We start from the raw sequence: 12,323 nt of genomic DNA, 5'->3' as shown, positions 1-12,323 counted from the left end.
TAGGGAAAGGCATATCACAGAAACAATAGGGATCCCTAAACTATGAGCTAAATTTTTATTAATGAAATTCCCAGCCACGCCTGAATCTACTAGCGCCTTATACTGGGAATGCAGGGAAAAATCCGGAAAAGTGACAGAGACAAACATTAGTGCGACAGAGGCTCTGGATGAGAATGGTTGCCTACTCACCTGGGGTGATGCCAGAGTGCCCTGCCTGCCTTCTCTATTCCCAGAGGAACCAACCCGGCCCGACCAGCCAGTGTGATCTCTGCGATCATAGATGGTGCTCGAGCGGGAACACCCTCCGGTCTCCTGCGCACCATCCCTCCCAATTCCATAGGTTCGGAGAGAGGGTGCGGGAGGATGGAACAACCAGACCCCGATCTAGACGTCCACGAGTAGCCAGAATGTTGTCCAGCCTGATGGACATGTCCACCAGCTGATCGAAGTTGAGGGTGGTGTCTCTACAGGCCAGCTCCCGATGGACGTCCTCGCGTAGACTACAACGGTAATGGTCGATCAGGGCCTGTCGCTCCATTCCAGCGCCGGCAGCCAAGGTCCTTAAACTCCAAAGCAAACTCCTGTGCACTCCTCGTCTCCTGCCTCAGATGATAGAGGAGCTCACCCGCCGCTTTGCCTTCGGATGGGTGGTCGAATACCATTCGGAAATGGCGGATGAACTCCTCAAAATGGTCCAAACGCCGTCAAGGCAGACGCATTGTCTCGGCTGTATGACACAGAGGAGCGGTCCATGGATCCCACTCCCATACTCCCAGCTTCGTGTTTGGTGGCGCCAGTAGTGTGGGAGCTGGACGCGGACATTGAGCGRGCGTCACGTGCAGAGYCCTCTCCTCCTGAGTGTCCAGCTGGTCGTCTGTACGTTCCGTCTGCTGTCCGCGACCRATTGATCTATTGGGCTCACACGTCACCCTCCTCTGGTCATCCTGGGATAGGTCGGACGATGCRCTGTCTTGATGGGAGGTACTGGTGGCCCACTTTAGCTAAGGACGTGAGGATTTATGTTTCCTCCTGCTCGGTGTGCGCCCAGTGCAAGGCTCCTAGACACCTGCCCAGAGGTAAGCTTCAACCTTTACCCGTTCCTCAACGGCCGTGGTTGCACCTGTCGGTGGATTTTTTGACTGATCTTCCACCTTCACAGGGTTACACCACGATCCTGGTCGTTGTGGATCGGTTTTCGAAGTCCTGTCATCTCCTCCCTTTGCCCGGTCTCCCTACGGCCTTACAAACTGCAGAGGCCCTGTTTACACACGTTTTCCGGCACTATGGGGTGCCTGAGGATATAGTGTCTGATCGGGGTCCCCAGTTCACATCAAGGGTCTGGAAGGCGTTCATGGAACGTCTGGGGATCTCGGTTAGTCTTACCTCAGGTTTTCACCCCGAGAGTAATGGGCAGGTGGAGAGAGTTAACCAGGATGTGGGCAGGTTTCTGCGGTCCTATTGCCAGGACCGGCCGGGGGAGTGGGCGAAGTTCGTGCCCTGGGCAGAGATGGCCCAGAACTCGCTACGTCACTCCTCCACTAACCTCACTCCTTTTCAATGTGTATTAGGGTATCAGCCGGTTCTGGCTCCTTGGCATCAGAGTCAGACCGAGGCTCCTGCGGTGGACAATTGGTTTCGGCGCGCTGAGGAAACCTGGGAGGCAGCCCACGTCCACCTTCAGCGCGCCATAAGGCGCCAGAAAATTGSCGYAGACCGTYGCCGCRGTGAGGCCCCGGTGTTCRCACCAGGGGACAGGGTCTGGCTCTCGACCCGAAACCTGCYCCTCCGCCTGCTCTGCCGGAAGCTGGGTCCGCGGTTTGTGGGGCCGTTTAAAGTCCTGAGGAGAGTGAACGAGGTATGTTATAGGTTACAACTGCCCACTAATTACCGTATTAATCCCTCGTTCCATGTGTCTCTCCTCAGGCCGGTGGTGGCTGGCCCGCTCCAGGAGGCTGAAGTGCGTGAAGTTCCTCCGCCTCCTCTAGACATCGAGGGGGTCCCGGCGTACTCTGTTCGATCCATTTTGGATTCGAGACGTCGGGCGAGGGGCCTTCAGTACCYCGTGGACTGGGAGGGGTACGGGCCGGAGGAGAGATGCTGGGTTCCGGTGGAGGACGTTTTAGATCCTTCCATGTTAAAAGAATTCCACCGCCTCCATCCGGATAGCCCTGCACCTCGCCCTCCGGGTCGTCCCCGAGGCTGGTGTCGACACGCTGCTGGAGCCGCGCGTCAGGGTGGGGGTGTATAGGTGCGCCGCGCGTTGGTGTATAGGTGCGCGACGGGTCCTCGTAACCATGTTTATTTTATGTATGTACATTTTCGTGTTTGGAGCATGTTAAGTGGACATTTATTAAAAGTCTCCATTTAAACTCCGTTTAACTCTCCTGTGCCTGACTTCCCTGCCACCTATACACACGACTCTGACAGTTGAAGCTCGTTTGGAGGTTTGTTAGCACAGTGTCCAAAGAAGGGCCAGATGTATACAGAATGGTGTCGTCTGCGTAGAGGTGGATCAGAGAGTCACCAGCAGCAAGAGCGACATCATTGTTATATACAGAGAAAAGAGTCGGCCCGAGAATTGAACCCTGTGGCACCCCCATAGAGACTGCCAAAGGTCTGGACAACAGACAGGCCTTTGACACACTGAACTCTATCTGAGAAGTAGTTGGTGAACCAGGCGAGGCAGTCATTTGAGAAGCCAAGGTTATTGAGTCTGCCGATAAGAATGCAGTGAATGACAGAGTCGAAAGCCTTGCCCAGGTCGATGAATACGCCTGCACAGTATTGTCTCTTATCGATGGCGGTTATGATATCATTTAGGACCTTGAGCGTGGCTGAGGTGCACCCATGACCAGCTCGGAAACCAGATTGCATAGTGGAGAAGGTATGGTGGGATTCGAAATGGTCGGTGATCTGTTTATTAACTTGGCTTTCGAAGATTTTAGAAAGGCAGGGCAGGATGGATATAGGTCTATAACAGTTTGGGTCTAGAGTGTCTCCCCCTTTGAAGAGGGGAATGAGCTTTCCAATCTTTGAGCTTTCCAATCTTTGGGGATCTCAGATGATAGGAAAGAGAGGTTGAGTAGGCTAGTAATAGGGGTTGCAATAATTTTGGCTGATAATTTTAGAAAGAGAGGGTCCAGATTGTCTAGCCCAGCTGATTTGTAGGGATCCAGATTTTGCTATTGGATTTGGGTGAAGGAGAAGTGGGGGGGGGGCAAGTTGCTGCAGGGGGTGCTGAGATGTTGGCTGGGCTAGGGGTAGCCAGGTGGAAAGCATGGCCAGCCGTGGAAAAATGCTTATTGAAATGATCGATTATCACAAATTTATCGGTGGTGACAGTGTTTCCTATCCTCAGTACAATGGGCAGCTGGGAGGAGGTGCTCTTATTCTCCATGAGCTTTACAGTGTCCCAAAACTTTTTGGAATTAGTGCTACAGGAAGCAAATTTCTGTTTTAAAAAAGCTAGCCTTAGCTTTCCTAACTGACTGAGTATATTGGTTCCTAACTTCCCTGGAAAGTTGCATATCGTGGGGGATATTCAATGCTGATGCAGAACGCCACGGGATGTTTTTGTGCTGGTCAAGGGCAGTCAAGTCTGGGGTGAACCAAGGGCTATATCTGTTCTTAGTTCTACATTTTTTGAATGGGGCATACTTATTTAAGATGGTGAGGAAAGCACTTTTGAAGAGCAACCAGGCATCCTCTACTGACAGGATGAGTTCAATATCCTTCCAGGATACCCAGGCCAGGTCAATTAGAAAGGCCTGCTCGCTGAAGTGTTTTAAAGAGCGGTAAAAGGTTAGAAGAACTAACAACAAAGGTTAGGAGAATTTACGTAGCAGGTTAGGTGATTTAGGTTAATTTTAGCAAAAGCGTTAGGGGAAGGATTAACAACATTTTTACAGTTGTCCCCGATGTGACTCGAACCCGCAACCTTTGGATTTCTAGACGGTCACGGTATACGCCTATCCATCCTCCCTGACCAACCTTGCTTTTGTTTCAGTTATTCAGCATTTGTAACATAACATATCGTATTTAATGGATGTGCAAACATTTCAGTCCAATCTTAAGGTATTAGGGGTGCAATTTTGTGGACTATGTAGGACCATCATGGGAAACTCTCATATAGAGTATGTCTGGAAATTGTGGGTATGCCTCACAAAAGGATTCCAGTAGTTCTTACAGCTTACATTTACAGAATAAACAAATACTATTGAATCGAAAGTGGGTCAAGGAAACACTCAGAAAATAATAATTAGGAGAATATTTGCTAAATTTACTTTTTGGGGGAAATTAAAATAATCAGTGCTGGTTGAGGCAGAGCCTCTGATTTAACGCCTGGCCTGCTCTCCACTATAGCTGCTTCAGTCCTTCACTTTCAATCAAAACCATCCAGTCATCAGTATTACTTCAACCTGACAGCTTTAGACAATTCTGTTTTTTCAGCAGATTCCCAAACGACAAAACTAGTAGCGCTGATTGGCTAGCTCTCTGCCTGTCCCTTTGTCTGCCCTCTCCGTTTGTTCTATCCCCCCCCATTTCCCTTTTCACCGATTCAAACGATAGCGCTATTAGCCTGCTGGAAATCTGCCTGTCTTGGCATTATAGGGGCCTTGTTGTATTTTGTCAGGAAACCCAACTTTAATACAGAGTCGCTTAGTCTTCATAAAAGGGGTCTATTAAGGTAAGCTTGTCAGCGTGTGGTTGAATTTATGCAATAGTGTCATCCATCTTGAAAATAATGAATTATGATTTAATGTGTTTGTGTGTGACAGTCAATCTCTGATTCTTTCCAGTATATGAAAAAAAGAGTCAGTCATTCAGGGTAAAAATTAGGGTCAGTCAATGCTGATGTTAAATATTGGTATAGTGCTCCAAAACATTTCATTTTTAAATGTAGACTTATATCCTAAATGTTTAAATGAATGACTATACTGCATATGGTCAAGTTTATGAGTATATATATAAGTTTACAGGTTGATATCACCAACTTGCATTGATAAAATAGACACATGCTATCTGCTGTATTAAGAAATAAACAATAAATCATTTGTGTTTGGGAATAATCTGGTTATTGAACCACTGAGAAAAACTGACCAAATTTGTAGCCTATAGAATCAGTTTTCAATAAAGTATTGTAAAATCTCCACCAAATTATAACCAACAATTGTGTTGGTGTAAATAGAGTATGGATGGAAATGTAGGGTATGGTGACATATAGGTGACACTGAAAACAACTAGGTTGCCCTCTTCTGGCCAGTGTAAAACTGATAGATAATTGATGGAAGTGTCTATGGCTAATTAGTTTCTGCTCTCACAGTAAAAAGAAAAGTAGAGTTGTTTTTGAAAGGGATGACAGATTTAATGTGATTTCATTTGTTTTAAATCTGATATATTGGCACTCAATGCTGGCAATGAAATATATTAGCATTAGTACATCTTTCAGTATTTGGGACAGTTTTACAGTAGTTGTTTCTAGAATAGCAACAGATGTGATCACAAATGAACATACTCTTGAGAAGAGTATTGAGAAGCTGCTATAAGAACAGTAATACATAGAGCCATATAAAAACCCACATAAAATGTGGATCTACTATATTTGCAATGGTAATTAAAATGATGTTCTGGATTTTACCAGACATAACCTGCCATGTAAATATTTTGAAGTTCAAATAAATGTGAAATTGAAATGAGAACGACCAGGGTTTGGTCAGAAGATATTGTTTTCAGGTAGAACAAGTGACAAATACATGTATCAAATATCAAAGTTATCCTGGGCAAATGCCCTGAGTGAAGCTCTATAATATAAGAGGTGCCTGTGAGGGCCCATCCTTTCCCACTGATCTCCCAGAGAACAAAGTGGACCTCAGAGTAGACACATACCTGCAACCCTTTGGCTCAATCCAGTCGAAATTATGTGATAATTACAATGCAATTACCAACACTTAGGGTCTCTCTTCCTGAAGTGTGCGTGTGTGTTGACAGGGGGCCGCGGCTGACCCCTGTATTCTAAGTGACCTCACGCTATTATTGTGTGTGCGTGTTTGTGTGTCAGTTTGCAGGTGCAGGATGTACAGCTTCATGGGCGGAGGGCTGTTCTGTGCAGGCGTGGGGAACATCCTCCTGATTGTTTCTACGGCAACCGATTATTGGATGCAGTACCGGCACTCCAACAGCTACATGCATCAGGGCCTGTGGCGGTACTGCATGCCAGGGAAATGCTTCACACACAATGACAGCATTGGTGAGGACTACAGCCAGTGCACACAATGCTGTCATAACACTGTCATAACACCCAAAACATGTCATAGCAAGCAATAAATGGTATATGAGTGGTGCTATTTCCATGTTATGTGCCATGTCAGTGGTACGGCTTATGAATCACAATATGATGTGATGGGAGCTATACCAATCACACCACAGCTTGTTGATTTTGGCACGAAAGAGTCCTTATCCTAGTCACAGCATGAGCATCAAGGCTTGCTTTCCATAACAAGATTCATATTTGCCAAGCACAGTTCAAACGTCATCAATATGGTTAGTTTTAGGTCAGAACAGGCCAGGGTCAGTCTCTCTTGTACCCTGACAATTCCTGTTAACCTTTGACCCCCTGCAGCCCACTTGGATGCCACCCGAGCACTTATGATCCTCTCTCTCCTGGCCTGTTTCATTGGCATCATTATCGGCATCATGGCCTTCATCCACTCCTCATTCTTCAACAGGTTTGACAAAACCTTTGCTGCAGGCATTTTGTTCTTCATCTCATGTAAGTTGGGTTCATTTACTTCTTTTCACTTATTTTACACATTTTACATAGGGCGTTTTCACATATGAAATTATGTACCCTGGTTCGGTTTCCTGGAGCGTTTGTGTGAATTCTACAGAATACGTTTTGCTTTCACAATACCTGAAATAACCGTTTCAGAGTGCAATTAGCAAGACGCACATTCTACATGACGTTAGCGAGCTAGCTTGTTTACAATGCGCAAAAAGTTCCATGTGACCCGCTCCACAATACCTGGTGCTCTGGTCCTGGATCTTGGACCCACTAATCACGCAGGTCCAGGATTTGTGTCAGCCAGGGTTCGTTTGAGTTTCACACAAGCTTTATAGCGCGGATCAGGGTACCGAAAGCTCCGGGATCCTGATCATAAGCGGATATGTGAAAGCGCCAATACTGTTTGGTTTTCTTTCCATGTCAAATGTTGTAACTGTATGATAAGTGATATAAGGTTGATATCTTTATTTGTTGGATGCTGAATAAAACTTTTAGTTCAAATTCAAAGATTCTGTCGGTCGAATGGTGTCTAATTCTTTTTATGAACCACATGGTTTTTGAAGAATAAAACTTAAATACACCAGGCAAAATTTGGCATGGAATAGCATAATGATATAATTGCAGTGGCAAACAGAGCTTAGGGACACAACATCAGGAGTCTGTGTATTAGTTTGACTTTCTGAGTTGTGCATCGTCCTGGTGGTTGGCGACAGAACATATGTATAATCTTTAGGAACTCTATTTACCAGACGTAAAAATAAATGTGTCCCTCACTATCAAATAAAAGTCAAAATACATTTTTTGTCTGAAGCACACCATAATACTTCCGAGTTAGACAGCGGGTTGCCATTAGACCACGCACTTCACGCGAGATGTCCTAGCACGGAATCTACCACTGTTTTACACAGCAGGAAGGAATATGGTGCGGTTTGGACAAAAGTAGGATTCTGACATTTAATTGATAACAAGGGACAACTTTCATTTTACGTCTGGTAAGTAGAGTTCCTAGAGATTACACATATGCTTTTGTTGACAGGAAACGTTTTTTTAGAGAAGCCGGCTATATTGTGGTATGGTTCTTTTCCGTCGCCAATCACCAGAACGATGCACAACTCAGGGTGTCCAACCAATACACAGACTCCCGATGTTGTGTCACAAAGCTATGGCGAATCGTGACTATGGGACCTACGCCTTCAGAGGGAACAAAAATCTTCCAATACCTTGTATCAAACTCAAAAATCAAGAAAACATAGCATCACTTAATGCGCCCAACATTATATGTACTGTAGTCGGAAAATTATAGTTCTAGTGAAGGAGGCGCAATGCTTTTTTATGTAATTTATGAATGAATCAAACAGGCCTGGCGGAGCTTCGGGCTGCGGCACACACAGAGTCAGAATCGGCATGGACACAACATGTGGCACAGAGCATAGAATAATGCGACCAGCGAAACAAACACAGTCTTTACATAACCTATGGTAACCTAACACCAATATCACCAATACCGACAACAACACCAATACCGACAACAACAGTGTCACATCAAAGGTGACAGGCTCATTGTGCTAAAAGGACAGCGACCGTAATACCTGTGCACTCCATGGTTCTGAAGGAGAGACAGTTTTGGTCAAACACATAGACACGGCTGATAGACAGCCGATAGCAGTCACACAGCATCAAATAATGTTAAATAATAAGCATCACATTCACTCCAGTAGGCCCCATGAAATTATAACAATACAAAAGCAGAACCATTTCATTCCTAAATGAAATTAACAAACCAGCTATTACTTCCCATTGCAAATATATTTTAGCACATTCATCACACTAACCGGTGATCTAACATTTAAATGAAACAATGTTTCACAGTCATTATTTTCAATGAGATAGCTAACAGCAAGCAAGCTGCAAAAAATAAAACAGTGTCAATTACCAGATGATCACTTGAAAACAAAGTTTGAAAGTTGTTCTTGAAAAGGGTGATACTAACAGTTTAGCAACAACGTCCAAATTGAGGCCTTCTGTCCACCTTCTGAAGGCCTAGCCAATGGCTGACTGAGCTAGCTAGATTTTTCTACCCAGAGACCACCAAAGAAAAATCCTGATTGGATATTTTTTTCTCTTCAGTATTAACCCTTCTCTATCCAACACAAACTCAAGAGGTGAAGGTAGAAGACAACTACAATTATTGTAAAGATGATAAAGAAATTAAAACAACATTTATTTAAAATAAAAACATTTAAAATATATCCTTAGGCCTTCTCTGAAGGCCCTCACAGTTCCCCACTGTATAATTGTCTGGATGAAATCTGGTTCTGGTTGAAGCAAGGTCAGATACTCAAATTATAACTATAACTAGCTAGGTTTCCATCCAATTGTTGACAGATTGTTATGCAAATTTCTAATATATGTATAAAGACCATATGCTCATTTTCCCACCAGAGATGTGTTTCCATCAAATTGGCTTGTTGCGGATAAAAGGCTGTGCATGATGACATTGTAAACATAAAAATTACTTTTGCGCTTAAATTCCCATGTACCAAATAAAAAATACAAGTTAAATGGGTTTCCATCACATTTTCTACTGCTGGTTTTGGCAGCAGCTTAAAGATACAGTGCGGGTATAGCCTATACATGATAAGATTATTATGGACAAAAGAGCAAGATCATTTTTATTTGTCAAATGGCAGCCAAGCATTATCATCATGTCACCAGAATAAGACCCTCAATATTTATTGGAAAGGGGCATCAAGCTCATCACCATGAAGTTTCACCACCCTGTGAAGTTCATCATAACTTATTTCATATGTAGCCTAATAAACTGCATCCTTTCCCGAGTCATAGTGGGAGTACCACACAACATATCATCGCATGACTCCAAGTTTACTTCGATATGATGGTTATTAGGCCTATATCAATATTTGTGCATAAATCCATTTCCACCACCATTTCTCGCATAATTAATTTGACTAACAAAAAGATCCCACCCTGTGTAGCATATTTTGTTTGTCAACATTTTGGAAAGTTTACAGACAAATCTGCTTTTTCCATCAGGCCTGTCACGACATTTTTTATCCGACATGTAGTCTAGTTCACTCGCATAAAAAGTTTGGATGGAAACCTGGTTACTGACTATAAAAAGTGCTATTTTGGTTGTTATCTGGGTAGTTTGGTCCACTATGCAGAATATCATGATTGATGTATAAAAATATATCCCAAAAAAATCTGTGTTTCAATGTATTTGCAGGGACTTTAAATATTGTAATATTGTTTAAATTTTTGCATGTGTCTGCCCTTGTGTTTGGCACTTTCAACATTAACCTGAAACAATACTAGAAAATAAGATCTTAGTTCCGTCTTATTATTCACTAAATCTAGCTTATTGTTTACTAATTAGACATACAAAAGGAAATCAGACACTTCCCAACATCAAACTGTTCACTAAATAAGTGTGCATAATTGTGTATCAGTGTTGAAATTGATCAGTATCCACTGACGTCACAATTTGACAGATTTCTGTTTTAAAACCTAAAGCATAAAACTCTTAAGACTTTTAAGAATCAAAGAAATGCAAAAACATGGATGCCATCGTGTGATGTGATGTTGCAGTAAGTAGTTTGCTCTCTTTTTCTCTCCAGGCTTTTTCGTGTTGCTGGCAATGGCAGTGTACACTGGCGTGACGATGAATTACTATGGTAAACGCTATGGCAACTGGAGGTTCTCCTGGTCCTTCATCATCGGCTGGGTGTCAGTGGTGCTAAACTTCTTTTCAGGTAAAACCACAACAACACAGGTCACACTCCCCACATAACATTTAATTGTGAACTAATGTTTTATTTAAGCAAATATATTATTAATACTCCATATGGTTAATCCAAGGCCGGTATTCACAGAATGTCTTAGAGCAGAGGACTGCTGATCTAGGATAAGTTTTGCCTTTTAATCATAGTGAATAAGATGAGGGGGACCTGATCCTAAATCAGCACTCTTATTCTGAGTGGCTTTGTGAGTATGGAATAAGGAGTATTATAAAGGAACATTAAATATGCTTTATATTTATTTAACCATTATTTAGCCAGGTAAGTCATGAGAACAAATGTGTACCAATTCAATTATGAATATGTACAGCTCCTAACTACTTGAACAAGCAACAATCTCCTTACAGACAATCTCCTTTGTTGGAATATAGAATTTTGGATGGTAGCTGAATTGTGTTTTATATCGTTTTGGTCTACTTGCACTTCAGTGTGTGTGTGTGTGTGTGCGTGTGTGTGTGTGTGTGTGTGTGTGTGTGTGTGTGTGTGTGTGTGTGTGTGTGTGTGTGTGTGTTGTGTGTGTGTGTGTCTGTGTGTGTGTGTGTCTGCGTGCGTGCGTGCGTGCGTGCATGCATGTGTACGAGTACATGATGTCTTTGTCTTTCTTTTAAAGGTATATTCTATATGTGTGCCTATCGGATGCACGAATGCCCCAGAAACTCAAACTCTCACTAGAAGACTTCCGAAATTATAATCAATGCCTTATATTGAGAGCTTGTGGCTGTTCCCTGAATTTGAGAGTCAAGATGGATCCATCCACTATTTACTTTTGGAACATGGATTATAGTATTTCAAGTGATCTGAATAAAGGACGCTGGGGATAAACGTGTCTCCTTTTTAATTATTAAATGCTTGTTCTTTTATATTTGTACGGCCCGTTTTTACACGTCAGAAATATTGACCATTTTTGAGTTCAAAAGGACTCATTTTGAGTCCTGTGGCAGGCATACCATATAATGTATATGGTAAAGTATATACATTATCTGCAATGCAGACAAACTAACACAAATCTGGTCAAGTAAAATTATCCAAGTACTTCAAATAAAATGTGACAGATGCATAAATATACTGTCTCCTGTATGTAGGTATAGCTACTAACAATCTAATTACGCTTTAGCAGAGTTGGGCAGGCTTCAAGAAATTATAGAACACAACTGCCCAGGGTCAGGCTATAGAAGAATAGCAGTCATTTTCAAGTGGGTATCTTTTGGAAAATGTTAGTAATAGTTTTATAGCATGTATGGGGATGCACAATAAGCTGCTATGTTGAACACATATGCTATTATTACATAGGCTATCATAAAAAACATGTATATGTTTGGATCATACAACAATGATTTGATCCTGTGGCAGGCATTCTTGTACAACATGATGAATGATATGATGTCCAGACTAACTGGATTGGTTAAGTGGAAGACCGTGATAAACCTATTGCGTGCAAGATGATACACTGGTGCAGGGTAAACATATTTGCCAAACACATTGTGTGTGGAATTTGTGTCATGATTTCACTTCGATTGGTTAAACATTGACTGAATTTAATTGATGGTAGTCAGAAATGTTTAGGCCACCATTTCCCCAACTCTGGGGACCCCAAGGGGCAGACATTTTGTTTCAAATAATCAAATCTAGATTAGTTGAATATTTGAACCAGCTGTGCAGTGCTAGGGGAAAAAACGAAATGTGCACCTCTTGGGGTCCCCAGGACAGAGTTTGGGAAACTCTGG

The 12,323-nt window shown here is 42.9% G+C and overlaps 1 protein-coding gene across 1 annotated transcript; it reads left to right on the top strand.

Annotated features, from left to right (window-relative positions):
- Positions 1-4,528: 4,528 nt before the first annotated feature.
- Positions 4,529-11,457, top strand: LOC111951139 (lens fiber membrane intrinsic protein). Its single transcript, XM_023969170.2, has 5 exons — positions 4,529-4,687; positions 6,059-6,247; positions 6,620-6,769; positions 10,420-10,554; positions 11,210-11,457. The coding sequence occupies exons 2-5, from the start codon at positions 6,073-6,075 to the stop codon at positions 11,269-11,271; spliced, it is 522 nt and encodes a 173-aa protein (XP_023824938.1). The 5' UTR covers positions 4,529-4,687; positions 6,059-6,072; the 3' UTR covers positions 11,272-11,457.
- Positions 11,458-12,323: the final 866 nt, after the last annotated feature.

The sequence above is a fragment of the Salvelinus sp. IW2-2015 genome, linkage group LG23 (assembly GCF_002910315.2).
Source record: "Salvelinus sp. IW2-2015 linkage group LG23, ASM291031v2, whole genome shotgun sequence".
Classification (NCBI taxonomy): domain Eukaryota; kingdom Metazoa; phylum Chordata; class Actinopteri; order Salmoniformes; family Salmonidae; genus Salvelinus; species Salvelinus sp. IW2-2015.
This window is presented reverse-complemented; position numbering and strand designations above follow the sequence as displayed.

Excerpts from the sequence above, each read along its gene's own strand:
- LOC111951139 (XM_023969170.2), top strand. The coding sequence starts at position 6,073 with ATGTACAGCTTCATGGGCGGAGGGCTGTTCTGTGCAGGCGTGGGGAAC. Across the intron at positions 6,248-6,619 it reads CACACACAATGACAGCATTG|CCCACTTGGATGCCACCCGA; the intron begins GTGAGGACTACA and ends GACCCCCTGCAG. Across the intron at positions 6,770-10,419 it reads CATTTTGTTCTTCATCTCAT|GCTTTTTCGTGTTGCTGGCA; the intron begins GTAAGTTGGGTT and ends TTTTCTCTCCAG.